This window comes from Rhinolophus hipposideros (genome assembly GCF_964194185.1).
Source record: "Rhinolophus hipposideros genome assembly, chromosome: X".
In the NCBI taxonomy this organism is placed as follows: Eukaryota; Metazoa; Chordata; class Mammalia; order Chiroptera; family Rhinolophidae; genus Rhinolophus; species Rhinolophus hipposideros.
In genome coordinates this window covers 3,619,793-3,645,126 of record NC_138046.1, presented here as the reverse complement: position 1 = coordinate 3,645,126, position 25,334 = coordinate 3,619,793, and the positions used below count along the sequence as shown (strand labels likewise).

The following is a 25,334-nucleotide window of genomic DNA, read 5'->3' as shown; positions in this document are numbered from 1 at the left end:
TACAAAAAGACAAGTTGGGTTTGCTTATTATTCATATGATTGTAATTTCTTCACGGTTTTGCCTTAAAAATCATTTGACGTTCATTCACCCATCAGCAAACATCACTTGAGAAATTGCTGTAGGAAATGTGCTTGGTGCCATGGGGTGGAAGGAATCAGCTCTGACATGGTTTCCTGCCCTTAGGGAAGCTCTAGGATCACTGCAGGACCCACACTTTTATGTCCTTCTAGCATTTTCCAGAAGCAAGATAAGTTTGGCTCCAACTGAGAGCCTTAGGGATGCTTACCGATGTAAGCCCAGCCTCAGGAAGGAGGTCACCTCCCTCCCCACCCATCAGAAGGGTTCCTGACACTGGGTGGGATTTTGTACCCAGGTGTGAGTTCCGGTGTACAGGCGTCATCCACATCCAAGACCCACAGGGACATGGCTCACATTGAACCAAGTGCCACCTGCAGTCTTGCCATTGAGAGGAATGAGCGGTGCACACTGGGGGTAACCTTGTTTCATCTTTTCTCCTCTGATACTCAGCAGGGCTAGCAGGGAAGGAAGGTGGGAGAATTCCAGTTTGGTCTAGTGGGTTGAAGGCCAGACAGGAAGGGGGCACCTAGTGCTACATTTCTGGTTCTGCCACTTCCATTGCCTCTGGTGACCTTAAGAAAGTTGCTGTTCTAAGAATCACTCATTTTTGCTCTCATCTGTGTTGGATACTCTAGCAAACAAGTTAGATGAAAGCAATCCCTGCTTTCTAGGAACCTCAGCTTCTCTTCTATTAGGTAGGGAGAAAGTAACTCATGTGCAGATATTGTCCCTGCTGTGGATTTCCTGGGTAAACTTGAGTGAGTCATCTCTTCTCGGTTTCTGTACTTGTAAATGTGGAGGATGGGTGACTGGACGCATGGGCTCATGGGTACTGCCATCCCAGGCTAATAGAGTCCCCAGTGCAACAGAGAAATCAAGATTGTGAACTTGTGTTGAATCCTTGTGAGGAAAGGCATGAGAGAAATAAAATCTTAACACTGTTTCTTACTGAATTTAAATGGGCTTTCTGGTGGTGCATGATGTCACAACTCTTGGGAGCTCTTCTGCCATGATTAATGCAGGTGCCCCCAAGTTTTCCATGCATTTCGCTGCAGAAGAATTTGGACTTGAGGCAGAGTTGGGAGTAGTGGGGAAGTTGCAGAATGCTAGGGCTTGATCAAGGTGGGAATGGCAACCTCCTGCTCAAATATCTAATGTTTCGATTCTCTCATGGTTGCCTCTACTAACCTGAGATCTCACCAAAGTTGTATCTCCCGGTAAATTATCCTCAGGAAGCCACTGAACCTTCCCGTGCACGTGGCACGTGTACTTAAAACCGCCACACGGTGCCAGACACATTCAGCGCTCAATAAATATTAGTCTGTGTCCCTGGCCAACTCGCTCCTTCGCTCTGGGTCCCTGGCTCTTGGCTTTCGCCTTCTCTTCCCCCACCCCCAGGAGTGTGACCTGAGGGGAGAGGCAGCGGCACAGCGATTGGAGGAACTAGAAGGCAAGAGCCCCGCCCATCACAATTTGTGCGACTTTCTGGGGAGTCCGGTGGGCCGGACTGCTTCCTCATTGGTCGAGGGACCCTATAGGTGGGCGGAGTGTCCCTACCGCCAGCTCGCCGCCTCTCCCTCCCCACCTGCGCCAAGAGTGGCCTCCGGTTGACAACAGCCGCGGCAGCTGTTGCTCTGGCTGGCACCGTTACCCCCACCCGACCCCGGGCTCTGCGCGTGCCCCGGACGGAGCAGTCGCGCCTGCGCTCGCCTCTTGCCCGCTGGCAGTTGTGTCGGGGTCTCGAACCCCATGCGGTGAACGCGGCCTCCAGGTAGGAGTTGGGGCGACAGCAGGGGGACACCCGGACCCACGCGGCGGGAGCGAGCGAAGCCACTTTAGCTACCCTGATTTGGGGTCGGAGTCGCCTAAACTAGGGGCACCCGTGAGCTCGCCGGGGGGCCGCGCTTCTCCCAGGAAAGCCCGGCGAGTGAGGTGGTGGAAGGCGGCTGCCCGCCCGTTATCCCCGGGCCTGTCTGGAGTCGGGAGCCTTCGCTCTGGGGCTTAGGAGGGGGGCCTGAGCTGGGCGGGGGCGGTGTGGTTCTGGGCTCTGTGGCCGGGTCACGCCGCTTCTCCTGCCTTCTCCTTTCTCTGTTTTTGAGGGTATTTCCAGGAAGCCCCTGGTCGGGCCGTGTGGGCTTTCCCTCAGCCACTGCCTTCCCTTCTGAGAAACGCCCCGGACGTTCCTGGTGTTAGGGTACCTGTGGGGATCAAGCGAAAACCTTTGCATAAGTTGCGTCTTTTAGGGCTCAGTTTCCCCATGAAGTCCAAAATGGTTTTGGATGGAGAACTTCTGAGGCTTTTAGTGGAGATTTTTGGGATTTCCAAATTAAGTAGTCTGGAGTTCTCTCCATTTCTCTTCTCCCAAGACTCTGAATTATGACTCAGGAAACCGAGGTTCAGCCACTAATTCATGTGACCTTAGGAGAGGCATGCGACTTCTGTGAACCAGTGTTTTCCAACTGCAATTCAGCTGGTGGGCTAGATTTCAGTATCTAAAGGGCCAGTCTCCCGCCCTGACATTTGGTGACCTGGTGCACGGATCCCTGCTCCTGGCTGGCAGGTAAAGGGTTTTCTCTGAGACATGTGGGGGGCCAGAGGAGCTACACAGATGGACAGCATTGTGGTGATTACACAGCCGCTAAGCCAGCTGGAAAAGTAGTGGTGGTGTGGAGGGCTGGGGCCAATGCAGAACCCTGGGCCCCAGAGGTTGGGCTGGAGGGCCCTGGCTTGTCTCCATCCAGAGGAGAGGGTGATGAATCACACCCAGGGCTATTTTCAAACCCTGACTCCTACTGTGGGACCTGTTCCCACCCCCACTTTAGGGGTTGCTGTCCCCACCCACCATCTGTCTTACTGCTCTCTGAATTTTCCCTTCACTTTCATCCTCCTGGAATGGAGGAGAGGCAGTTCTTGTCTGAGGATAAGAGGGCAGGCAGCCCAAGGGCGCAAAGAAGGTGGGGGTTGCAGGTGGTTTCTGACTGGTTGATGGAGCAAGTGGGAAGAATGTGGCAGGGAGGAGGATGGGGGCGGGGGCCTCTTACTCTAAAGCTACAGCTACCATAGCACTGGTCATCCTGGGCTGGCCCTCATTTCTGGGCTTTAGCTTTTGTGCAACTATATTCTGGATTTGGGGTTTCGGATTTCTGTTCCCTGGACCTCTGTAGGTAGGGCTAGAAAGTGCCACGTGGATGGAGTTCACTAAGTCTCCGCCGTTGGCTTGCCTGCTCTCTTCCCCTCACGCAACTCTTAGAAAAGTATGCAAAACCTCTCTGACCATCTGCAGCTCCCGTCCAGTCCCCGACATGGAGAGAAGCACCTGGAGAGAAGCAGCTGTTGGGAAGTGACATCTGGAGGTGTTTAGAGCAAGAAGAGGGGTCGAAGGTTTGCAGAGGGGCTGTGTACCCTGTGTGAGTGTTGGGGCGCAGCTTCCTTATTAAAACACCTTCTGAGTCTGAGCAGAGGAGCAAAGAAAGTGGCACATAGAGCCCTGAACTTTGACACTTTCTGTCTTCTTATAGTTTTAAAATTCCATTCTTTGGGCTACGGATTCCAGAGGGAGCAGAGGACCCTTGGAGCCAGGCATAACAGCAGTGACACAAAAACAAGAAGGTCCCAAAGGGAAGAGAGGATAGAGTCTCTGATCGGGACACTGTCGCAGCTGTCAATGCTCTTCTGCCAGGAGACTCCTGGAGCTCCCTGTTGCAGCCACAGAAAGTTCAGGTTCAGTGCTGGCAAGCTTACCAAAGGCAGGCTGTGCCCCCACCTTTGAGCAGAAGGTGGGGTGAGGAGCCTCTGGCTAGAAGAAAGAGTTGCCTCTGGCTTGAATAGAATAGGGAGAACTTTTTCCTTGGGTTCTCAGTTTGGATAGGAGCAAGTGTCATAGCCCTGAGCCTTTGGGACGCTGTTGTCAGGTAAAATACAGCTAGGGGATCTGAAATCTATGAGGCCTGTAGGATAAGAGGCGTGAGCTACTCAACCCCACAGCCCTAAACAGAGTACTTGAACATAGGGCTGGGTACACAGTTGTCAGTGGGAAGTGTTTAAGGCTCTATTCATCTGTGACTCGGGGTCTTGGTTTGTGTGGGAGAGTGAGGTGTGTGTGTGTTGGTCCTGGTGAACTTGAATTAGTGGACTAGAGGCTGAAGTGCTGTGTGTGTGTTGAGTCTCTTCTTGCCCAACCCTCCATCTTGAGAACTGGTATGCTGGTGGTTGCTGTACCTGTTTCCGCAACTGGCGGGGACTGTAGAATTGGATGTTAAGTTCCTCGGGGGCTCAGGGTGGCATTCTGCAAAGAACCGGGGGTTGGGAGGGAGCCGGACACAGGGAAGTTTAAATGCAGGCTTTGCCGCTCCTGTGTTCTTGGCCCCTCAGACTCTCCGTGTCCCCCCACGGTTTTCGCTTCCCTGGATTAAACAAGGGGATCCCTGGCCAAGTGCTTTGTAAACTACCAATTGCCACACAGATGGTTAAGTGCATGTTCAGTGCTGGGTCTTGTGGCCAACACAGTGTGAGACCCCACCTTCAGAGACTCTACCATCTCTAGTTTGGAAGTTAGTGGTGTAAATAATACATGACACAGCAAGTCTTTACCTTGGCGAGGGCTTTTAAAAATGAATTACTTTGAAGAATTTCCAACACACAAAAGTAGAGATGGTTAGTGTAATAAGTCCCCATGTGCTCCTCACCCAACTCCAATAGCCAGTAGGCAATGGCTACTCAATCCTACCCTAGTTACACCTTCATCTTGTTATTTTGAAATGAGTCCCAGAGACCTCAATTTATCTAGAAATAATTCAATATATAGCTCTAAATAATAGGGACTCATAAAAAATAGTCACGGTACTACTATCACACCTAAAATAATCCCTTAATATCACCAGATATCCTGGCGCTGTTCAGATTTCCAGTGTTTAAAGAGGACATTTTGCCCTGAGAGGCCTGACCAGGGAGCAAGTGCTTTTGATTAAGGGGAAGATGAATGACAGAGGCAGTGAGCTGAACCTTGGAAGAAAGGCTCAGGGAAGGTCCCAGCCGAAGCTGGAGGCCACTTGTGGAAACCCTATGCCCTGGTTCTCTAGAGGTAAATGGGAGTTCTAACTCTCCCACTGGCCTCCCCAGTTCTAGGCCCACCCAGGAGCCTGGGTGGGCAGGCCTGGGAGAGTTCCTGGGAGGCTGCTATCCTCCTGCCCCTCCCCTGGCCCTGGCCCTGGCCCCTGAGGCCAGTTTGGAGCCAAACAGGATGCATTCAGGACGAGCGTCTTTCCCAACTTGTCATCCAATTGCCAGGGCCCCGCTTGGAGCTTCCTCTCTCATTCACGATAGAAACCCTCACTGTCTCACTTTTCTCTCCAGCTCCAGTGAGGCTGTGCTGACTTCCTCCATATCCGGGCCAGCCCTCCCACCCTCACCCAGGCTTCTTCCCACCGCTCCAGATCAGGCTGTGAGAGGGAGGGAAAGACCCCACAAGTGATCGCCCTGCCTGCAGCCTCCTACCCTTGGGCTGTCCTTGGGAAAGAAGTGGCTCCTTTCCAACAAGCCTGGGGTCCTGCCACTGCTTGGTTAATGATTGAGCCACATAATAACCACCTTGGAAAGTCACCTCTTGGCCATTAACTAACTCCCTGTCCACCTCAGGCCTTAAAGGGACCCCATCCTGAACCTTCATCTTCCCCTAAGGGGACATTAACAAACATTCAGTCATGGGAACTTCTGGGGCCAATTAAACTCCTGCCCCTCTGTCTTCACTTAGGCAAACAGAAGTAGTTTTTCACATTACTTCAAGGGCACACGTTGAACTTAGAGGGTGAGGGGACTGAGGTAACGGATTTAGATGGCCAGTGGGGTAAGGGTCTTTGTATGCATCAGAGCCAGATGGGATAGGGGTGTTTCCAGGAGCAGTTGACCCCATGATCTCAATCTGAAAGTCTAAAACACCAAGAAAGGCCCACCCAAAGGGTGTGCCATTCCTTGGGGTGGGATGGAGCTGTGTGTGTCTTTTCAGCACAGCCGTGGATCCGTCCACCCCAGGCCAGGATGTGACTGCCAATTACACTGCCTGTGTGTATGGCTGAAAGAGGAGGCCTTCCTCAGAGAGCCTGTATCTTAACAAGCTGTGTGACTTGGGAAGGGTCAGGCTAAGACCCAGGTCCAATTTAGAAAGCTCTAGACCACAAGCAGTTTTCTGCAGTTTTGTTGAGACGAGAAGGAACCAACATTTCGTGAACGCTGTGGGCCCTACTATAGTCAGGAAACCTGGCTTCTAGGTGGCCTCTCCATAGCCACCTCTCCATGAGTGACTTTAGAGAAGACATTTGCTTTCTCTGGGCCTCAGTTTTCACATCTTTAAAAGGGGCAGGGCAGGTGTCACAGACTCAGTGGTCTCTCAGGTTTCCTTCCAGCTGTAAACGTATGCATTCCCAGTCAAGGCCTCTTTCTTATCCACAAGGCGAAACTGAGCTGCCACCAAATTCTGCCAGGCCCACTCACTAAGTTGAGAGCTGGCTCGTCAGTTTGGGCTGGCTGCGTCCTGCACTGCCAGAGCTTGGGTTTTCCATTGAGCATGGGCTTTTGTGCAGTTTGCTGTTTAGCCCCTCCCCATGTTTGCATGTGTCCTAGCTGGCCACCATCTGACACATTCAGCCACAAGTTAATGAGTGACCCACTCCCCCTGGGTAGTACCAGCCCAAGGTGCTGCTGGGATCCCAGATCTCTGTGAGAACCAGCCAAGAGCATAGCCAGCTCCAGTCACCTTTACGCTTTCTCCCATGATACCCCGGAGGTAGGAAGCAGACGATGCTTGGCGGTCCAATGCTCCTGAGGCATGGGTCTTCCAGCCAATTACTCATGCAATTCCTGTGCACCCATCTTCAGTACCTGGAGCAGTGTTGCAAGGCAGTTGCTTTCATCCATGGAATGCCCCAAAGTTTTCTTTCTACGTCGAGCTGGACTCTGTCTCCCTGTGACTTCTACCTCTGGGCCCCAGCTCTTGTTTCCGGGGACCATCTGGACCCAGTCTGTTCTCTCTGACCTTCTGGGGTCTGAGGAGAAAACCTGAGTCCCTCGGTGTCTTCTCCTGGCCGAATAGCCTCAGCTTCTCCAGGTGTTCCTCCCGGGACCTGGGACCAGTTCCCTTCCCAGCCTCATTACTGTCCTCTACACATGCTACTGCTTGCAGCACTTGGGGTGGGAAATGGCTCTGTAGAAGGTCCTCACTCTCCAGTTTACTTCTGTTCTGAGCTTTTCCAGAAGAGCCCCCCCCCCATATCTTTTTCTGGTGATTCCAGCAGGTAGATTCTGAACCCCAGAATCCTGGGTCAAAGGACCTCATGCAGCTCTCTCTGATTTGTTCGGCATTCAGATCCAGCCAGCTCCCATGACTGGGGAGTCCTTAGAGGGTAGGGCCACCTTCTTGTGCCCCCACAGCAGAGGGCAATTGTGGTGAGAGGAGGTGCTCACCTTGATGAGTTGGCGGCAGTGTAGTATGTGGAGGCTGCCATGTATTCTGCTTTCCTACCGCTTGGTTTCCTCTCTTGAGTTGGTGGGGGTGGGGGAGGGGATATTTTAAGGAGCACTGAAGCCGGAAATGAATATGAGCCATGCCCACAGTGGAGCTTAGAAGGGTGAATCAGACAGGGAGGAACAGCAATTCAGCCGTTCCTCTTCCAGCAATCAGTGACGATGACAACCATGAGTCCTCCTATTGCTTTCAAGTTTCCAAGACACTTTCGCTTCCATGATGCCACTCTGTTCTCAGAGCTGCCGGGTAAGATAGATAGTGTGCTGCCTCCACTGTGGTCCTTGGGGACCTCCACCTGAGGCCCGGGGAGGAGAAGGGCAGGACGATTCGGAACCCAGGTCTCCTGATGCTCGGCCCTCCCTGTTTCCCCCAAACCACAGCTGGCAGCTCAGGCAGCTGGGGCTGACTCGGCAGCTTCCCTACCACAGAGCAACCTCTGCCCAGGCTGCAACTCAGTTCCCATGGTTGAGGGAACGACCTCCTGGGGAGGTGGCTGAGGATTTCCTGTCCTTTATCTGGGCTGGCCAAAGGCTGGCCTGTCTGAGGTGTGAAATAGGTGCTTGCAGCCAGCTTTTCTGCTCCAGGCTGCGGTCAGGTCAGGCTGGGGTAGGGTCAGGGAGCTTGGGAAGCCCTTGGCCCCAGACATCTGGCCTGAGTGGCCCCCACCTGAGCAGAGCCTTCGAGATGAGAAGTACAAAGAGGGGCATGTGGGAAGGGGCTGAATTGTACACACGGTGCCTGGGGCAAGAGAGTGTCAGGTGAAGAGCAGGGGAGTCTGGTATACACAGTGCTGGGTGAGTTGGGGCAAGTTACTTAACCCCTGTGAACCTCCATTTGTCAGCTATAACTTGGAGATATGTGCCTACCTCATGGGGTTGTTGAGTTTTAGAGCCAATAGTACAAACAGAATTCTTATTGTTTAGTAGTGCTTTCTGCCACCTTGTCACTTTGCTCTTTTTCACTGACCTGGGGATGTGCAGTGCCCAAGCCAACTCCTGGGCATTAAGTGTGCACTTTTCTGTCACTTCAGCTTCCGCCTCCTCTAGAAAAGCTGTCCCTGGCTATGCCCACCTCCAGAGCTCCTGTCCTCTAGCCTCCTTTACTGGACTTTGTGACACTGCACCAGGCTGTAGGAACGACGAGAACACCAATGAGAATAGTGAGCTCTTGTAGGTGGTCAACACATTTGACACATGACCGCTCCCATGACAGTTCTGTATGGTAGGCACAGCTCTTACCATCCCCATTTTACACATGAAGAAAGCGAGGCAAGGAGACATTAAATGAAGGGCTTACCCAAGGTCACACAGCTAGGGAGTGATGGAGCTGGGATCAGCACCCAGACACACTGACACTACCACCCACACTCTTAGCGACTGTGTTGTGCCCGGCCGGGAGGGAAGAGCTGAGGCTTGGGTTTCCCTTCTGCCCCTGAATGCCCATTGCACCCACCAGCGGTCAGTCACTCCTGGGCACACAGCCCCCACATCCTTGCCTGCCCACCCCGCACCCCCAGGTGGACAGAGGGACAGGAAAGAAAACTCAAAGGACTGGGTATTGATGCTCTAAAGCAGAGCTGCATTGAGGTGCGGGGGAGGGTTGCAGGAGGTAGTTGGGGGGTGGTTCTGACAGCAGGCCCATGTGATTAGCACCTTCCAGCGCTGCGGGGTGCAGACGAGGGTGCGAGTGGCATTGGGGAATAGAGACACTTTAATGAGCTGTCTTGACAAGCAGGCTGCAGTTTTTAGAAGGTGTGGGTGGTTAGAGGTAGGCAGGAGGCTGCCGCATCCACTCTGTGATTCCTCCAGCTGTGGCCCATGCTGGATTTGGGCATGTGGGGAGGGGGCCTTTTTTCCAGAAGCTCTAGCCTCAGTGCCCTTGGAGGCTGCAAGCTTCTCTCTATGGGGCTGTACTATCTGCCAACTCCATTGCTTTTGAGCTCATTAGCTTTTATCTTGTCTACAAACAAGCCCCAGAGGGTGCTACAAAGGAGAGTCCATCTTAGCCTCTTCCTTCCTGACAAGGATGGGCCTGGTAGCAGCTCTGGCCAAGTATTCCAGGAGAGTTCACCTTTTGTTCAGTTTTCAGACCTTGGTGTCATCGTGGGGCCTGCCACCGAGTAGGTGCTCAATCCTATTAGTTGAGTAAAGCGCATAGCCAACGGGGACTGGATATGGAGGGAACACCGTAGGGAGGCTGACATGGTAACAGATCAACAGGAGGGCGGTGAACATTTAGGCGGGCTCCTGGGCCCATCCGTGTCCAATAGAAGCCACGTGACCCTTCCATAGGCTCAGGTCCCCCGCCTTGTGCAGTAGGCCTGCTTTGGACAGGGCTATTGTGGGGACCAAATGATATGTGGATGATCAGGTGCTTTCTCCACTATGGGAATTTACTTCAGACTAAGGGCTCATACTAGGAAAAGCCCGGCATATGTTTTTTGTGTCTATGGCCTAGGCAATGTCTTGTAGTTAATGAGGAGGGTTCTGACTTGGTGGTTCTGAGTCTGGAGCCAGACTGCCTGGCTTTGCACTTGGTCCACCACTTCTTAGCTGCTAACCTTGGGCAAGTTCCTTGCTGTCGCTGGGCCTCAGTTTTCTCATCTGCCAAATAGAGAGGTTATCAGAGCACTTGCCTTACAGGGTGGTTGTGAAGTCCATGACAGAAGCCACATAAAAAGTGCCTCAAGGAATGCCTGGGACATACCAATGACTCAGGCCACTTTGGCTGTTACTGTGATCTCATTTTATACTTGCAAAAAGCTCCTGTTGTCGTTACTATAACCGCAATTTACAGATGACACTGAGGCATGGAGAGGTTAAATCTTGGCCAGGACAATATGTGTAAAGTCGTTAGGCCTGCCATGTAATAAGTACTCAGTAAACCTTAGCGTCTAGTATTAATTGATATTAATAATTACTTTCATTATCATAAAGGTTATCAGCAATGAGCACAGCTACAGCTAAGTAGTAGAGCCAGGACTAAAACCCATGGATGGCTAGCCTGTTACTCTTCCCACTGTACCCCCAAACCTCTATGCTCTTAGGTCTTACACAGCCGTTAGGCCAACATTTTGAGTTCTGTTTCCCCTTTGCCCCACCATGGCCTGAGCATGCATGTTGTCACCTCCTGCCCTCTCATTTGTGCTCAGGTCACAGGGTCTGGTTGGCTGCCTGGCCAGCCACAGGGCTCAGGGGACAGCTTGTGTCCACTGGCTTCCAGAGGGAGAAGAGGCGCCAGCTGAGCAGGCTACTTCTCTCAAGCGCATTTCCTTTGTGTCAGAGACAGTTTTCTCTGGATCTCAGGGTGGGGACAGGCTCCTTGAAGGCATTTCCTGTCCCGGAGTTTATATTTGGCCTCAGAAAAAGGAAAAGGAAGCAGTCAAGGGAGGGGGGATGTAGAAGTGGTGGCACCGGGTCAGGGCAAGCGCCAAGAGAGGGAAGCAGGAGATGGCGCATGTCCTTTCTCTCCAGTCAGCTGGGATGTCCTTGCAGGAGCTTGGGATAGGAAAGCAAAGTGCTATTGAGGCCAGAGTGCCTCCTCCCTCAGGGCGAGTTTATCTTCCCTTCTCACACCTGTGGGTCTTAGTTCCTGGCAGTGCTTTGTGCCCTGGAACAAGGTGTTCTGGCCGTGCGCTAAGGTGTGTGCTCACGTCTGCATCCTTGCTGTGGGGATACCAAAGGAGGGCGTGGGGTCAGAGGCCCACACACTGTTTAGTTGGGAAGCAGGACTTCCTGTGTAGGTGTTGCCAGAACATTCAGTAGCGCTTACCACACTGCACTGAGGATGCTGAGACCAGTGGGACCCAATGCAGTGAAGCTCTGATTGAATGGGGGAGACAGACTCCAGTGCTTCTGAGAAGGTAGTGGAAATGTGTAGGGGGCCATTTAATTTAACTCAGCCATTGGGTGGTAGGGGGTGGTGAGAGGTCAGGGAAGGAAGTCTTCATGGGAGGGGATGTTTGGCCTCCATCCTGAGGCATAATAGGAGTTGGTAGCTTCAAGTCAGGCTGGGTCAAGTGCCAGGTAGAAAGCAATCTAAGATATCTGTCATGGGCTGTGGGCAGTGGGGAGCCTGTTAGGTCGCAGACTAGGAGAGTGGCCAGGTCAGCGCTGGGCTCTTGGAAGGAGAAGCTGGCAGGACGACCTGTTGAAAGGAGAGACTTGAGGCTGGGAACTTGGAGGACTGAAATAATCCAGGCATGAGAACCTGGAGCACGGCTGTGTGTGGGAAACCATGACCATTCAGTGGAAAAGTTGATAGAACTTGATGACTAAATACATGAGTGGAGGCAGGAAATCAGGAGAGCCAGCTTGGGAGGGGAAGACGGCTTTGGTTTTGATCCTCACTGAGGACCCTAACTTCAGTCTCCCAGAAGAGAATGTGTAGCCACTACCAGTCACACCTACCTCTGCTCCGGATCTACATTTTGGTGAATGGCCATTAGAAGACAGGGAAACTGAGGCTCAGGTAGAGGTACGAGCTTGTCCAAGGTCACCTGACAAGTTCCTAGTGGAGCTAAGGCCAGAATGTGGTTCTCCTGACCTTCCGTCTACTACTCTTCCATACCACAGTGGAGACCAGTTCCCACTGGTTTAACATCTGCCCCAGACTGGTTAGGCTGTCATCTCTTGCCTCCAGACTGGGAACTGGAGGGGATGGAGTGGCACGTGGCTTATGAAAACACCTGTCTTTCCTTGTCACTATGACCTTGTCCGAGCACCTGGGACTGGGCTGGGGGCAGGATCCTCTGGGGGCAAGAAAGCTAATGGAAAGCGTGCAGCAGAACAGGTGGCAGCTTTGACCTTCGCTGTCACAGGGAAGCCCTGGGCCAAGCAGGAATGTCAGCTGCCTGCTTTGGCCCTGCTGTATCTAGTGCGAGCCTAGGTGACCACAGGCCTGGCCAACCCTGGACCCAGATTCTCAAGCAGCCCCAGGAGGCCATATATCTGTTCAGCCACCACACCCTTATGACCCTCCCTCACTTACAGCTGTGTACTGGAGCTCAGGCCACAGCTTCATGGGGCGCGCGCGGCACGGTTGGTGGTTCCTTGTGTAACTTCCATATTTATAAAAACTCCAAACTAGAACTGCCAGCTCTCCTTAGCTGACTCTGCAAGGGGTCTGCAGTGTCCAAAGACAAGGGATCTCCATTGATTATTGTGTCCATTCTTCGCCTCACCCCCCAGGACATCCCCAAGGTGAGGTGGAGCTACCTGGAAGTGCCTGAGGCCCCCAGGTAAGGTCTCACACGTCAGGTCTGGAATGAAACTTCCTTTGGTTGTGGGGGACCGTCCTGCTCGTTGTAGGATGTTTAGCAGCATCCCTGGCGTCTACTCAGTAGATGCTAGTCGCGTCCTTCCCCCGTTGTGACAACCAAAAATGTCTCCAGACATTGCCAAAGGTCCCCGAGGGGAGAGGGGCATAAATTGCCCCTGGCTGAAGAATCCCTGTGTCCCTGTGGCCTTCGATGCAGATGTTAAAGAGAGAGGGATTTTAGAGTGGAGAGCCACACATGCGAACCTGCCACTGGCCAGCAAGAAGATTCAGTGGCTTCATTAATTGTCACCCAGTCCCATCGCATTGTACCCTCCTGGGCCATTTGCCTTTGTGCCTCAGTTGTGACAGGGAAACTCCAAAAGTGTTGCTCACATGGACCCAGGAGCTTGGCTTCCGAACAGGTGTAATAGGGGCCCCGCGTTCTGCCCGCTGACCTAACAAGCCAAAGGCCAGCCAGTGTCTAGTACTGCCAAGCCAGGCTGCTGGAAGCCCAGCGGCCCTTGCTGTGGTGTGCCTCCTGTGAGGCTTGGAATGTGGGGTGAGAGCTATTTTGGGCTTGTCTCCCTCCCTCTGCTTCCCTCCCCTGTAAGCATCTAGTCAGAGTTGTGATTCCAGCCAAGAGCAGCCAGAGCAGGGACACGAGTGTACCTGACCTCCCGGTGCAGGTAGAAAGCAGTCTAAGATATTGCAGACCCCCCCCGAATGTCCAGTCCAGGGTTGGGAGGGGAAGTCCTGGCTGTCCTGGAATCCCATGACAGCTCTTAGTACGGGCCCTTGTGAAGGCCCCTGTCTCTTGGTCCCCCAGAGAGAGATGTGGCAGAGCCAGGCAATCACCTGTTGCAGCATCTCTACCAGGCTCATTGCCAACCCAGAGGGCCCCTTTGTGCAAGTTCAAAGGAAGCTCCTCCGCTGACGGATCAAGACTTGAGGCCGGACGGGCCCACTTCTTTGGCTGTAGGTCATTTATGGGAGGGTGAGACGGGCTGCTCATAAGCACTTGCAGCCAAGTGAGGTATAAGCCCTCTCCCAAAAGGCCAGCATCTCCTCCTCAAGGAGGTCCATCTCTGGGAGTGGGGACGGGCAAAGGAAACAGGCCTTGCATCAACCAAGAGAAATGGTCAGAGGAGCTATCTGTCAGGACCTAGCATTTCTCAGGGGCAGCAGCGGGGCCTAGAGTGGTAGGTGGCCCCTCTGCCTGTCTTGGGTACCAGCTGAACCCACCTTGGGAACTTGGGTTGGCACATAGACAGCAGTATTGCAGGTCTTTGTCCACCGCCTTGGAATGCTTTCCACCTGTGCTCACAGAAGGTGGGAGAGTCCATGCTGATACCAGATCTGTTTCAGAGATGGTCATCCTGCTGTGAGGGCCACGGATGAGATGCCTTTTCAGATAAGGTGCTAAATATGGTAAAGAATGGTTGGGAGCTGCCTTAAGGAGCAGGTCAGCTGTTTGAGTCAATTACCCCCAGAAACACCCATAGACCTGCCCTCTGGTCCTACCACATGGATTCATATTTGTGCTAATCGCCCGCTCCTGCTTCTGCTCTCGGACCTAGAGGGAACGTGGGCTAGTGATTAGAATAGCCTGACTTTGTCTCTGGCTAGACTCTTTCCAGAGACCTATGCTGTGGCTTTTTAGCAGGCCACATCTGTTTAGCTCAGTGGTTCTCTATCTTGGCTATATTTTAGAATAGCCAAGAATAGTTTGTTCTCAAAAACAAACAGGAGCAATCCTCTCCCGAGAGATTCTAATTTAATCGATCACGACTGGGATGCTGGCACTGGCATTTTTAAAAGCTCCCCGGATTGTAATGTGCAGCCTGAGTCAAGAGGTTACCACTCCGGCCCTAGCAAAGAGTGGGTTTGGTGACAATGGCAGGGGTGTCCTGGTTTCCCAAAGCTTAGTTGTCTACTGCCTTGTCTTTTCCTCCTAGCTTTCTTTCTCACTTCTTCACAACTAGGACACGGTATTGGAACTGAGCCTAAAAGACGATGCAAGCACAGTTCAATTAGTGCTCACAAAAGCAGCCCTCTGTAATGACAACTTTCCGACAGACATTTGCAAAAGCAGACAGTAAGAAGGAAGGTTGGCTGGAACTTTGTTAGTCCTCACTGTAGATTTGGAAAGCACAGCTCGGCAGATGAAGCAAGTTGCCTAAGATGACTTAGGCAGCAAGTAGGGAGCGGTGTGATTGGAAAAAGCTTTTTTTCTCCAGCTCAGTTATCACGGTTGGCCATTACTGCATTTCTTCCGTGGGGAATGTTGCTGCATTTCTCCTGGGTACATGAACTCTATCCTCACGTACATAGAGCAGCTCAAGCACAGAAGCTGTGCTTTTGTCCTCATGCCATCCTTCTCTGAGTAGCAAAGTGCTCCATGCTAAGAGACCCCTGTGCCATGGCCTGTGTAACTGTAGGTGCGGACACCATCTCTAGTCTCGGAAACTGTCCACCGCTCAGCCAGTCCTTTGATGCTCCCTCCAGGAGACCTGTGAGTGTGGCCCTGGGACCTGATTTGACTCCAGAGCTGTCTAGTATGCTCTCTCCCCCAAATCTATGGCTCAGATCTGCTGGGTCCCTCCCGAGGGCTAGAGTCTGGGCTTAAATCTCAGTGGAATCCAGCTTATGCCAACTGAGTGCTATCTCTGACCTGTCCTGGCATATCACCCTATCCTTGGCCAGAGCACAGCTTGTGTAATATGGCAGTTGAAACCGTTGGAATCTGCACATCTGGACAGAGGCAGGACCAGGGGCCACAGACATTCCTACATCACTCGCCTCAGCCTGCCCGGTGTCACTCTCCCCGCCAGGCACATAAGGCAATTCTCATCAGGCCGCCTGGGCCCCAGCCCCAGGGGAGTTGATTCTTCTGGGGGTGGGTGGTCACTCCTGGCCCCAGCCTGGGCAGGCTGGGACGGGTGGGAGGGACGAAGGCAAAATGCCATTTTGCCGTAGCTTAGCCCTTAATCACTAAGACATATGTCCCGGACTGCTTCATCTGGGAGGTAGCCTCGGGGCCTCCCAGCTCTCCATGGGGTGGTGTGTTGTCCGGAGCCAATGTCCCTGACATCCTGTTGGGCAATAACCTATTACATTCTCCAGATTCCTGCCACGAGGGCTGCTGGGGATTCAGTCTGGAGCCCTGCCGTAAGCTCCTCCGCTCCTTTGTCTTTTGGAGCTGTTGTGGCCTCCAAGACTTCTGCCTCCTAACCCACTTCCCTGAGCCATTTGGCTCCAATTGTGACAGGAATTTGGATGTGGCCACTTACCAGACCAAGAAGGGGACGCTAGCTGGGCTTCTTTCTCCCATTTCCTCTTTTTCTTTTGGGAGGCTTTGGGCAGAGGGGGCAGGGGCCTCGTCTGGTGAGTGCTTGGTAGTATGTGTCAGGGTCTTTCTGTCTCTCCAGTTTTTTACTGAATGCTCTCAGTAGCCATTAGAAGTGGATTCCGTCACCCTCATTTTACAGAGAAGGAAACTGAGTCTTAGAGAGCTCAAACAACTTGCCCAAAGTCAGAGAGTGAGTGAGTGCTGGCCTCAGGATTTGAACCCAGGCTTGTCACTCCACTAGACCAGAAGGGCAGAAAGAAATGTATGGGGACCTGCAGTTGATTCCTTTGAGTCTAAGGCCTTGTGTACCTGGCATCTGAGGGTGGGTGGGCATAATGTGATGGAAAAGAGTGCTGGACATGGAATTTTGAGATCAGGGTCTCAGTCTCAGTTGTGAAACTTAATTTGTGGCTTGGAAAAGTCCCCTGGGCCTCAGTATGCCCCTACTGTAGCGTTTTAAAAATACTCATTTGGAGTGTCCCACCACAGACCAACTAAACCAGCCTCTGGGGATGGGGCCCTGGGGAATTGGTGGTGTACAAAGTTCTTAGCTGATTGTAACGGGCTTCCACTGGTGAGAATCCCTGAGCTGAGTGATTTAGGCCAGCGCTCCTCAAACTTTCATTCGCATGCAAATCGCCTGCATATCAGGTTCAATGGTGGTTCAGATCAGTAGGCCTGGGCCTCTGTGTGTCTAACAAGCTCCCAGGTGACGCTGCTGCTGCTGGTCCAGGGTAGGTAGGTGGTCTTTGTTGCATTCCTACCTAGGGCCCTACAAGCCCCTGCTATTCCAAGTAGGTAGGTAGGAATGAAACAAAGTGGCACCCACCTGAGTGAGCTAGTCTCCTTCACGCCTAGCATTAGGGGAGCAGGCAGCCCGCCTCTCTCCCATGGGCTACGTGGCTTGGGCACATGGTGCAAGATACAGGACTTCATCACGGTGCTCTCCCAGCCCTTTCAGGCTTAGGAAGGAGCTTGGGAGTGATGGACAGGCAGGTGCCTCCTCTCACCTTCCTTCTTCTCTTTGTTCGTCCTGGGGCTCCCCTGCCTGGGGTGGCCATACCAGGCTCACGTCTCTTTAGCTGTCACTGTTCCCTTCTGTGCCCTCTTTTTGGCAGGTTCGATCTGGCCCCTCCTTTGGCAGCTCCATGTTGCCCTAATGATAGGAAAGCAGAGCTGACTGTTGGGAAGAGCTCTGAGGATGGGGAAGGGCCTTCTCCCAGGTGTGTGGCAGGAGTAGGAGACTGGGGTATGGTCGTAGCAGCCGGCTCAGTTGCCCTGCCAGCGAAACCATGTCCCTCAAATGCTCCCTGGGTGGGCGTGAAGTCCCTTCACACTGCTCTTATCGCATCTGCCAGGCCACAACCTGCCTAGAGACCTGGATCCTTTCCCAGGCCTGCATTGCCCCCTGCCAGAGGGGCGGAGGTAGTGCTAGCTGGGCCCTGTGAGAACAAACGCTTTCTGGGATCTCTTGGAGGTCCTAATAAGTCCTAAATCTCGATCATAGGTTAGAGGGTTGCAGTAACAAAAAACACGCACACACACAGATGCAGGTGCATGCACAGACGAGAGGCAAGTGTATGAGCCCATGCCAATCCATGTGGATCGTGGACATAACGGGTGTTCATCCCCGCCCCATTCCTGTTTGCCCCCAAATCCCTCATGAGCTCCCGCGGCTGCAGAGCCTTCCCTTGTCCCTGTCAAATCCTCATTAGTGTGTGACCCTTAAGGAGCGAGCGAGCCTATTACTTTTTCTGACCAACTTCCACGTTCCCACATGCTTTTCTTCCTGCTCTACCCACGCAGCATGTCTGAAATACTGATTTGTCCTTTAAGTTATCAGTTCCGGCTGCCAGGATCTCATCCTGAATTTCTCTGTGGGAGAGCACTGGGAAGAGACAGCACTTCCTGTCTTGGAAAAACCCCACCAGTCTCCTTGGAGTGGCCTGGTCACATGTGCTGAGAAAATGAAGGAAATGGGGCCCAGACTGTGTGACCAAAGCAGCTCTGCTGAGCCAGCAGCTGCCCCGCCCCCATGCCAGGCCTCAGGGTCCCAGCCCCACTGCTCCCAGGCACCACCTGGGTAGGGAACAAATAGCTGCCTGGGCAGTCTCAGGGCTTCGCTGCTGGTACTCAGCTTACGCTGGGCCAGGAGGGCCTCCTCTGTGCTTCAGCCCAGCTACGTGTCTCCACTGAGGCTGGCAGGGATGTCCCGCTGGCAGGCACTCCCAGAGCAGAGGCGGGAGGCCTACCCAGCCATCACCCTCCAAGACGCCCACAGGTCAGCAGTGTGTCGGCATGACAGGCAGCACTGGGTAATGCTGCAAATAGGCCAGCCACTGAGGAGAGCTGAGGCCATCCTGGGAGCTTCCCAGGGCAAGGAAGCTTGGAACTTGATGACTGGGAGGGGAGGAAGAGCCCTGGGGCAGCCACCATGTCAGAAGGGTAGGAACTCTGAGCGGGAGTCAGACTGGCCCCAGCACTGCTACCCTGTCAACTGTGACACCATAGAACAGCCCTTCCTTTTTGAGCCAGTTTGGAGATCCGTGAAACGGGGAAAGTAAAGCCTTCTTCAGAGCTTGTTGTGTGCATTAAATGCGATTTGGTTGTCAAAGTGCTGGAGAATGTTAGGTATGATGAGGGTGAAAGAGAGCCATAACTGGTGAACATTTTGTGTCCCTAGCTGGACTAGTCAGTCTATGCAGATCACAGAAGGCGATGGCTCCCCGAGGAAGAGGGATGAAGACACAGTTGTGTGTTTCTTCCCCAGCAGCACTCCTTGACCCCAGAGGGTCCTGGCAGTTGCTGCTGTTGGTGCGTTCAGTTCTTGGGCAGGGGTGGAAGAGTGGGAGAGGCTTGGGATAGCAAGGACTGAGGCTCAAGAAAGGGCGCTCAGCACGGACGGAAAGTGGGTCTTGGGGAGCTGAGGGTAAATCCTGCCTGGCTGGAGCATGAAGGCAATACACCAGCCCTTCTGAGCTTCTCTTGTCATTTCCGGATCATGAGAACTAGAGGTGCCTGCCTGTTGGAGGTGACACCACATGCACCCATCACCCCGCTAACCCCACTTCTCCACCTCATTCTCCCCCCTGTTCTGTTTTAGAAGCTGAGGCCAAAAAAGCATGCGAGTGGCTTCGAGCAACAGGATTCTCTCAGTATGCTCAGCTTTTTGAGGGTAAGGCTTCTCTTCCCCCAGCCCCAAACTTTCCTCGTCCCTCCTTTTTCCCACCTGTGCGATGGGGCACATCACATTCTCTGACTGCCCTGCTTGTAGTTCCACCTACATCACCGTGCCTACCAGCTGGCTCTCATCCGCTCTCACAAGCTCTCGCGTCGCCCAGGTGTTAAAACGCCTGGTCTTGACCACGGCCACTGCTTGGTACTGGTTCTGCAGGTGCCAGTTGCATGGATGTGGCCCTGCCCTCACCTCACCTTCCCCATGGCCTCATTTCTCCGCAGGCCTTCTTCATCTTCCTGTTTTGCTTTAGCATCGTGCATACTTGCTGTCTCCACTTGCCCTCTTCTTCCCACATCCCCACTGCACGCTGGCTTCACCCCCACCTTGCCAGCCACACAGTCCTCTTCCAGCTCACCGGTGACCTCCATGTCATAAAATTCAATGGTCACTTCCCAGTCCTTACTTCATCTCTCAAAAGCGTTCAGTGTACTTGGCCGCTCACTTCCGCTTCTAGAAACCTTCCGTGTGTCTCTCTGGGCGCTGCTCTCAGTCTCCTTAGTTGACTGCCATTCCTCTAAATGATAGCTAAACGTTGAGGTGTCCCAGGGCTACATCCTGGCCCCTCTGCTCTCTCAACATTTCTTTCCCAGGAGATCCTTGTCCAGGCCCCATCTATATTCTGGTGACTCCCAAATGTCTGTTTGTCCAGGTTTATCTATTCAACTGCCAATTAAGTATCTCGACTCGGATGTCAGATGGCTCTAAACCTGAACCCCTGGTGGCATCACCATCCACGCAAGCCCCACATCCGGAAATCATCCACAATTCCTCTTTTCCTTTGCCCCCGTAGCTAACCTTTCAGCAGGTTCCTTCTCCCTCCTACCACCTTCACTGCCACATCAGTGTGACGTGCGTCACCCGTCGCCTGGCCTAGAGCACCACCTCCTTGGTGTGAATGCACAGAAGCTGGAGCACCTCACTGTGTCCCTCCTGTGCTCTGACTGTGGCACTTCGCTGGCTTCCATCACACTTAGAAAGATGCCCCTTTACTCCTCTCCCCTGTGCTCACCATGCCCCAGCCCCGACCCTTTCCATCTTCAGACACTTCATGTGACTGCTGCCACGAGCTCTTTCCAGGTTCTTTGCACAGCGGGCCCCTTTTCATTCTTCAGGAGTCAGCGCAGAGGTCACGGCCCCCAAAGGCCTCTGCTGACCACCTCCCTAAGAGTAGCCCCCGCCCAGCCTCTCTTTACCCCATCACCTCGGCTGATGTCTTTTGGAGCATTTATTCCTGCATTCTCTTTATTTATTTATTTATTTATTTTTTACTAAATTTATTGGGGTGATAATTCCTGCATTCTCTTGTTTGTGTCACATATTGTTTATTGTTTGTTATCTCCAGGAGACTGAAAAGTCCAGAAGGCTGGGACCATTTCTGTTTCATTCACTGTTGTGTGCCATGTCTGGCACAAAGGAGGTGCTCAATGAACATTAGCAAACAAATAAATAGGCTCTTTTTACCAATAAGGCAGAGAGATGTGGGACTTCCTGGCTGCTCTCTTCTCCTCCCCTGCTCCTTCCTCTCTCCCCTCCCCTCCCTAAATCCCAGGGACTGGGCCCCCCTGCTCTGGGTAGCAATGGGAAGTGTTTCTTCTGTCCTCACTCTTTCTCTGCTCCCCCAGCTCACTTTGCACCAGAGAGGAAGTTCCCTGTCTGAGCAGCCCAGGTTTCAAAAGGGACGGGGATGGGGGTATGTTGGCTCTGCAGCCACCGAGGGCCTCAGGTCTGCAGTTGCCCATGGACCTGCTTTAGTGACTTATGGGGCCTCTCATCCACCTTTCCCCTGACGGCCTACTGGAGCTCCCTGAGCCCTTCTTTCCTCCAGGCCTCCTCTGCTCTGTTTGTCCTGGCCTGCCTCCCTGCTTCCCCAGCCTCCCCCTTCCAGCCCAAGGGCCGCTGGCAGAGATTCTGACCTACCGCCCTCAACTCATCTTGCCTTCTCTGCCATACAGAAGGTTCGTTTCCCCTGGATCTTGGCTCTGTGAAGAAGGACCACGGTTTTCTGGACGAGGACTCTTTGGGGGCCCTTTGCAGGTAGGGGGGCTGAGGGCCAGGTCTGGGAGGTCGGGGCCTGGCTTGGGGCTTCCTCGTGGAAAACAAGCAATCCCGTTCACCCTAACAGAGGAGAGGCCCCGCCTATTAACAAAGCTCATCTACGGCAGTCACCCCACTCACTGTGTCTTCTGGGTCTGTGACGCCCTCACCCCCCCAGGCACTCGAGCTGGATCTGGCCTTGGTTCTTTTCTCCCTTCAGTTACATCCCCCAGACCATCCTCTGATCTGTTCCCTCTGTGCGTACACCAGCTCAGCCCTTGTTGGAGGCCTAATCACGACTTCTTGGATCCATTCCTGCCTCCTAACTAGCCTTCCTGCCTTCCATCTCTGCATCCTCCACCTTGTGCTGGGCCAGCCTCCCAACGGCCACTAGAGTCAGTTTCCAGGCGGGCACGCCTCCGCTTAAACTGTGTTAGTGCCTGAAGGGCAAAATGCAAAGTGTTTTTAGCGTGACAGCTGAGGCCCTTTGCAGTCTTGTTTGGACTGACCTTATCTGCCTCAGTCCGCGGTCTCATACTCACACCGGTCTGTTTATTGGCTGTTTCCCTCTCTACCTTGTCCCAGGCTCCTCTTGAAGCCTGGCATCTGAGTCCCTGTGTGTGTCTCCCTCAGCATCCCATTTCTGTCTTCCAGGAAGCCTTCTCTGACCACACCCCCCTCTGGTCATGGAACCGCCTTGTCCCACCCTCTGTGTGCCTGCTGTGTGGTGGCTTGCTTCCTGGCCCATCTCTGGAGTGGTTGCTTTCCACATGTAAAAGCTCGCAGAGTCCAGTGGCCACAGTCTCCCCGATATCATGTCTGGCACTGAAACCTTCATGAACACTGGGGCTTGGGAAAAGTTTCGATGGCTGCGCGTGCGAAGTAGTGGATGACACCTTTGGAGTGTCTTGGTAGGCTATGCCCTGCAGGCTTTGGGGGGTAGGATGCTTGGGTGAACACTGCCTCATTTTCTTGCAGGAGGCTCATGACCTTGAACAATTGTGCCTCGATGAAACTGGAGGTTCATTTTCAATGCAAGCAGGTGAGGCATGGCAACAGTGGGGAACCCAAGACATGCACAAACCACTTGGAAAGTAGCTCCAGTGTCCTGGGAGTCTGCGGCATCCAGAGCAGTGCCTTGTTCCAGCCTGGGAATTGGGTGTAGGGGGCTGTATGATGCCTCTGGGTTTTGGCCTGATCTAGTTGCTGAAGTGTGATAAGTACCCTGGCCCGTGGCCTCACACACCCGCCTCAGCCCACATCTCCCTCCTGAGTTTGCTAACAACTTGACCTAGAGATGGCCCCTCCTCAGGGAAATCCATCTGCCTCTCCTCCCTGCTCTGTGATGGCAAAAATTCCTTGAGTAGGGGGTAGAGACAGAAGAACCCCAACCACATAAAGTCCTTTCCCTCTGAGCCTCATTATCCTCATTTCTACAATGAATGGTGCGGCGGGGGCGAGGGGGCATTAAAAGCCTCCAAAGTTCTTTCTGCCTCTCCCAATCTGGGATTGCAGAAGCCACGAGGACTGTCGGTCTTCATGTAGCCCTGGAATGTGAACCTGATTAGCCCATCCCTCCCCGGGGTCAGGCTTTGTGGGTTTCCTCTGGGGCTTTCTCCCCCAGAGGCCTGCAGCTGGGTGCATCAGTCAAGTTGCCAGAAACCTGGCCTGAGAAGCAGAGGACCATGGGGACCTGGTCACAGCTCTGCCACTGACTGCTCAGTGACCTTGGGCAAGCCTCTTGCCCTCTCTAGACCTCAGTTTTCCCACCTTGCCAATTAGAAAATGAGAAAATCTAAAATGTCCTGCTGCCAGCTCTGGCATGCTGTGATTCTGATCTAAGACTGTAGTCTAGACTTGAGAGGCTGCTGAGTGACATCGTATGATCTTGGGCAAGTAGCTTCTCACTTGTGGGTCAGGGTTTCCCTGTCTGTAAATGGGGAGGGATTAGATGAATCAGATGATCGTTACCATCCATCTGGGGTTCTTCCTCCGACACTCCCAGAGCCAGCTCCCTCCTCTAGGACATGTCCTCAACCAGAAAGCAGGGTTCTTTGCCTCCAAGCCCCACAAGAGTTTGGAGGCAGAGAGTGGAGCACAAGCGAGGGCTGTGGGTGGACTTCTCTGACCCGTCTGTGTGGCCTCCTTCCCAGAATGATGACTCCGACGAGGAGGAGCAGTGTACCATCAGCAACCCCTGGGCCTTGCAGCGAGAAAGTCAGCACTGGTCTCGCGTGGGCTCCTCTGACCTGCTGGCTCCGCCGACCCCTGGACTGCCAGTGACCTCCAGTTGTGAGAGCGTCCTAACTGAGCTTAGTGCCACCTCCCTGCCAGCCATCACAGTGAGCCTACCACCCGAGCCAGCGGACCTACCCTTGCTAAGCCGTACTCCCAGCCCATGTGACCGGTCCCTCCTCAGACCCACCCAGGGCCTAGAGGGTCCCCAGGACAAAGCCAAGAAGCACCGTTCCCGTAGTTTCCTCAAGCACCTTGAGTCTCTGAGGCGGAAGGAAAAGGGTGGCAGCCGGCAAGCCGAGCCGGAGCATAGCTCAGCCAGTTTGGAGAAGGCCACCAAAGCCTCGTCTTTCCGCAGCCGCCGTCCCTTCTTCTCAGCTGGATTCTACAGGGCCAAGAACCGGGCAGACACCTCAGCCAGTGGTGGTGGCACTGAGACTCGGCGGGCCTGGGAGGCCTGGCCTGTGGCCACATTCCGGCATCCTCCACGGGCACACAGGGGTGACTGCCTGGTGCATGTGCCCAGGGACCACAAACCAGGCACATTCCCTCGCTCCCTGTCCATTGAGAGCCTGTGTCCTCAGGATGGACACCGACTGGCCGATTGGCACCCAGGCAGGCGCTGGGGCTGCGAAGGGCGCCGGGGCTCCTGTGGCTCCACGGGCAGCCATGCCAGCACCTATGACAACATGCCTGAGCTGTACTCAGCTGAGCCTGTACTGGCTCGGGCCGAGGCTGAAGAGGAGGAGGAGGCTGGGGGCAGCTATGCTCACCTAGACGACATCCTGCAGCACGTCTGGGGCTTGCAGCAAAGGGTAGAGCTTTGGTCTCAGGCCATGTACCCAGACCTGGGGCCTGGAGATAAGCAAGAGGAAGAAGATGAGGAAGAAGAGGAGGAAGCTGCTTCATCAGTAGAAATAGCGACAATTGAGGTCGAAAGTCAGTCTGAGGCTCCGGCCCACAGAGAGTCCCCAGTCCCGGGCCAGGCTCATGTCCAGGCAGAGAGCCCGGCCCCGGCCACAGCTGAGCCCCAGGGACAAGCTGAGGTCACGGCCCCGGGCCCGGCCCAGGGTGACGAGCAGGAGGCGACTTCAGGCGGCGCACCCACCTGTGCGTCCAGCCTGTCTGTGGAAGAAGGGCAGTCCATTTCTGACACTGTAGCGTCCTCCAGCGAACTGGACAGTAGCGGGAACTCCATGAACGAGGCTGAGGCGGCAGGCTCCCTGGCTGCTCTCCAGGCATCAGCACCCCGTGAACGACGAGATTCAGGCGTTGGGGCCTCACTTACCAGACCCTGCAGGTGGGACTTCAGGGTAGGGGTGGGGGCAGGGGGCTCTGTTGTCTCTGTCGTGTCCCCTCCCCCCTTTCTTCCCCTCTCCGTCCTCCCTCCATCTTCGGCCCCCACCCCAAGCCAGTTTCTTAGTTATGAGGCCCAGGAGCAGGTTCTCGGGGGACTGGGTGGTTGACTTTAGGCAGCCCATCACAGGAGGGAAATAGCACGAGTGTAGGACTCAACAATCCAGAATGTTTGCTTCTGGACCTGCCTGTGCCACGGCCTTGAGCAAGTCCTAGCTCCTCTTTGGGCCTTACTTTCCCCATGGGTCAATTGAGGGCATTAGAGGAA

General features: G+C 53.8%; 1 protein-coding gene across 8 annotated transcripts in view; it reads left to right on the top strand.

Annotated features, from left to right (window-relative positions):
• The window catches only part of STARD8 (StAR related lipid transfer domain containing 8), a 63,698-nt gene that overhangs the window by 31,927 nt on the left and 6,437 nt on the right, over nt 1-25,334 (top strand). For 4 of the 8 annotated variants that reach the window (XM_081041924.1, XM_081041922.1, XM_081041923.1 and 1 more), the window contains 4 exons: nt 19,307-19,378; nt 21,394-21,475; nt 22,454-22,517; nt 23,629-25,010. In XM_081041924.1, the coding sequence (XP_080898050.1) occupies nt 19,307-19,378; nt 21,394-21,475; nt 22,454-22,517; nt 23,629-25,010 (1,600 nt within the window). Of the gene's footprint in view, nt 1-1,666; nt 1,851-19,306; nt 19,379-21,393; nt 21,476-22,453; nt 22,518-23,628; nt 25,011-25,334 lie in introns of those variants that run through there. The other 4 variants (XM_081041927.1, XM_081041925.1, XM_081041928.1 and 1 more) reach the window with 2 other exon arrangements.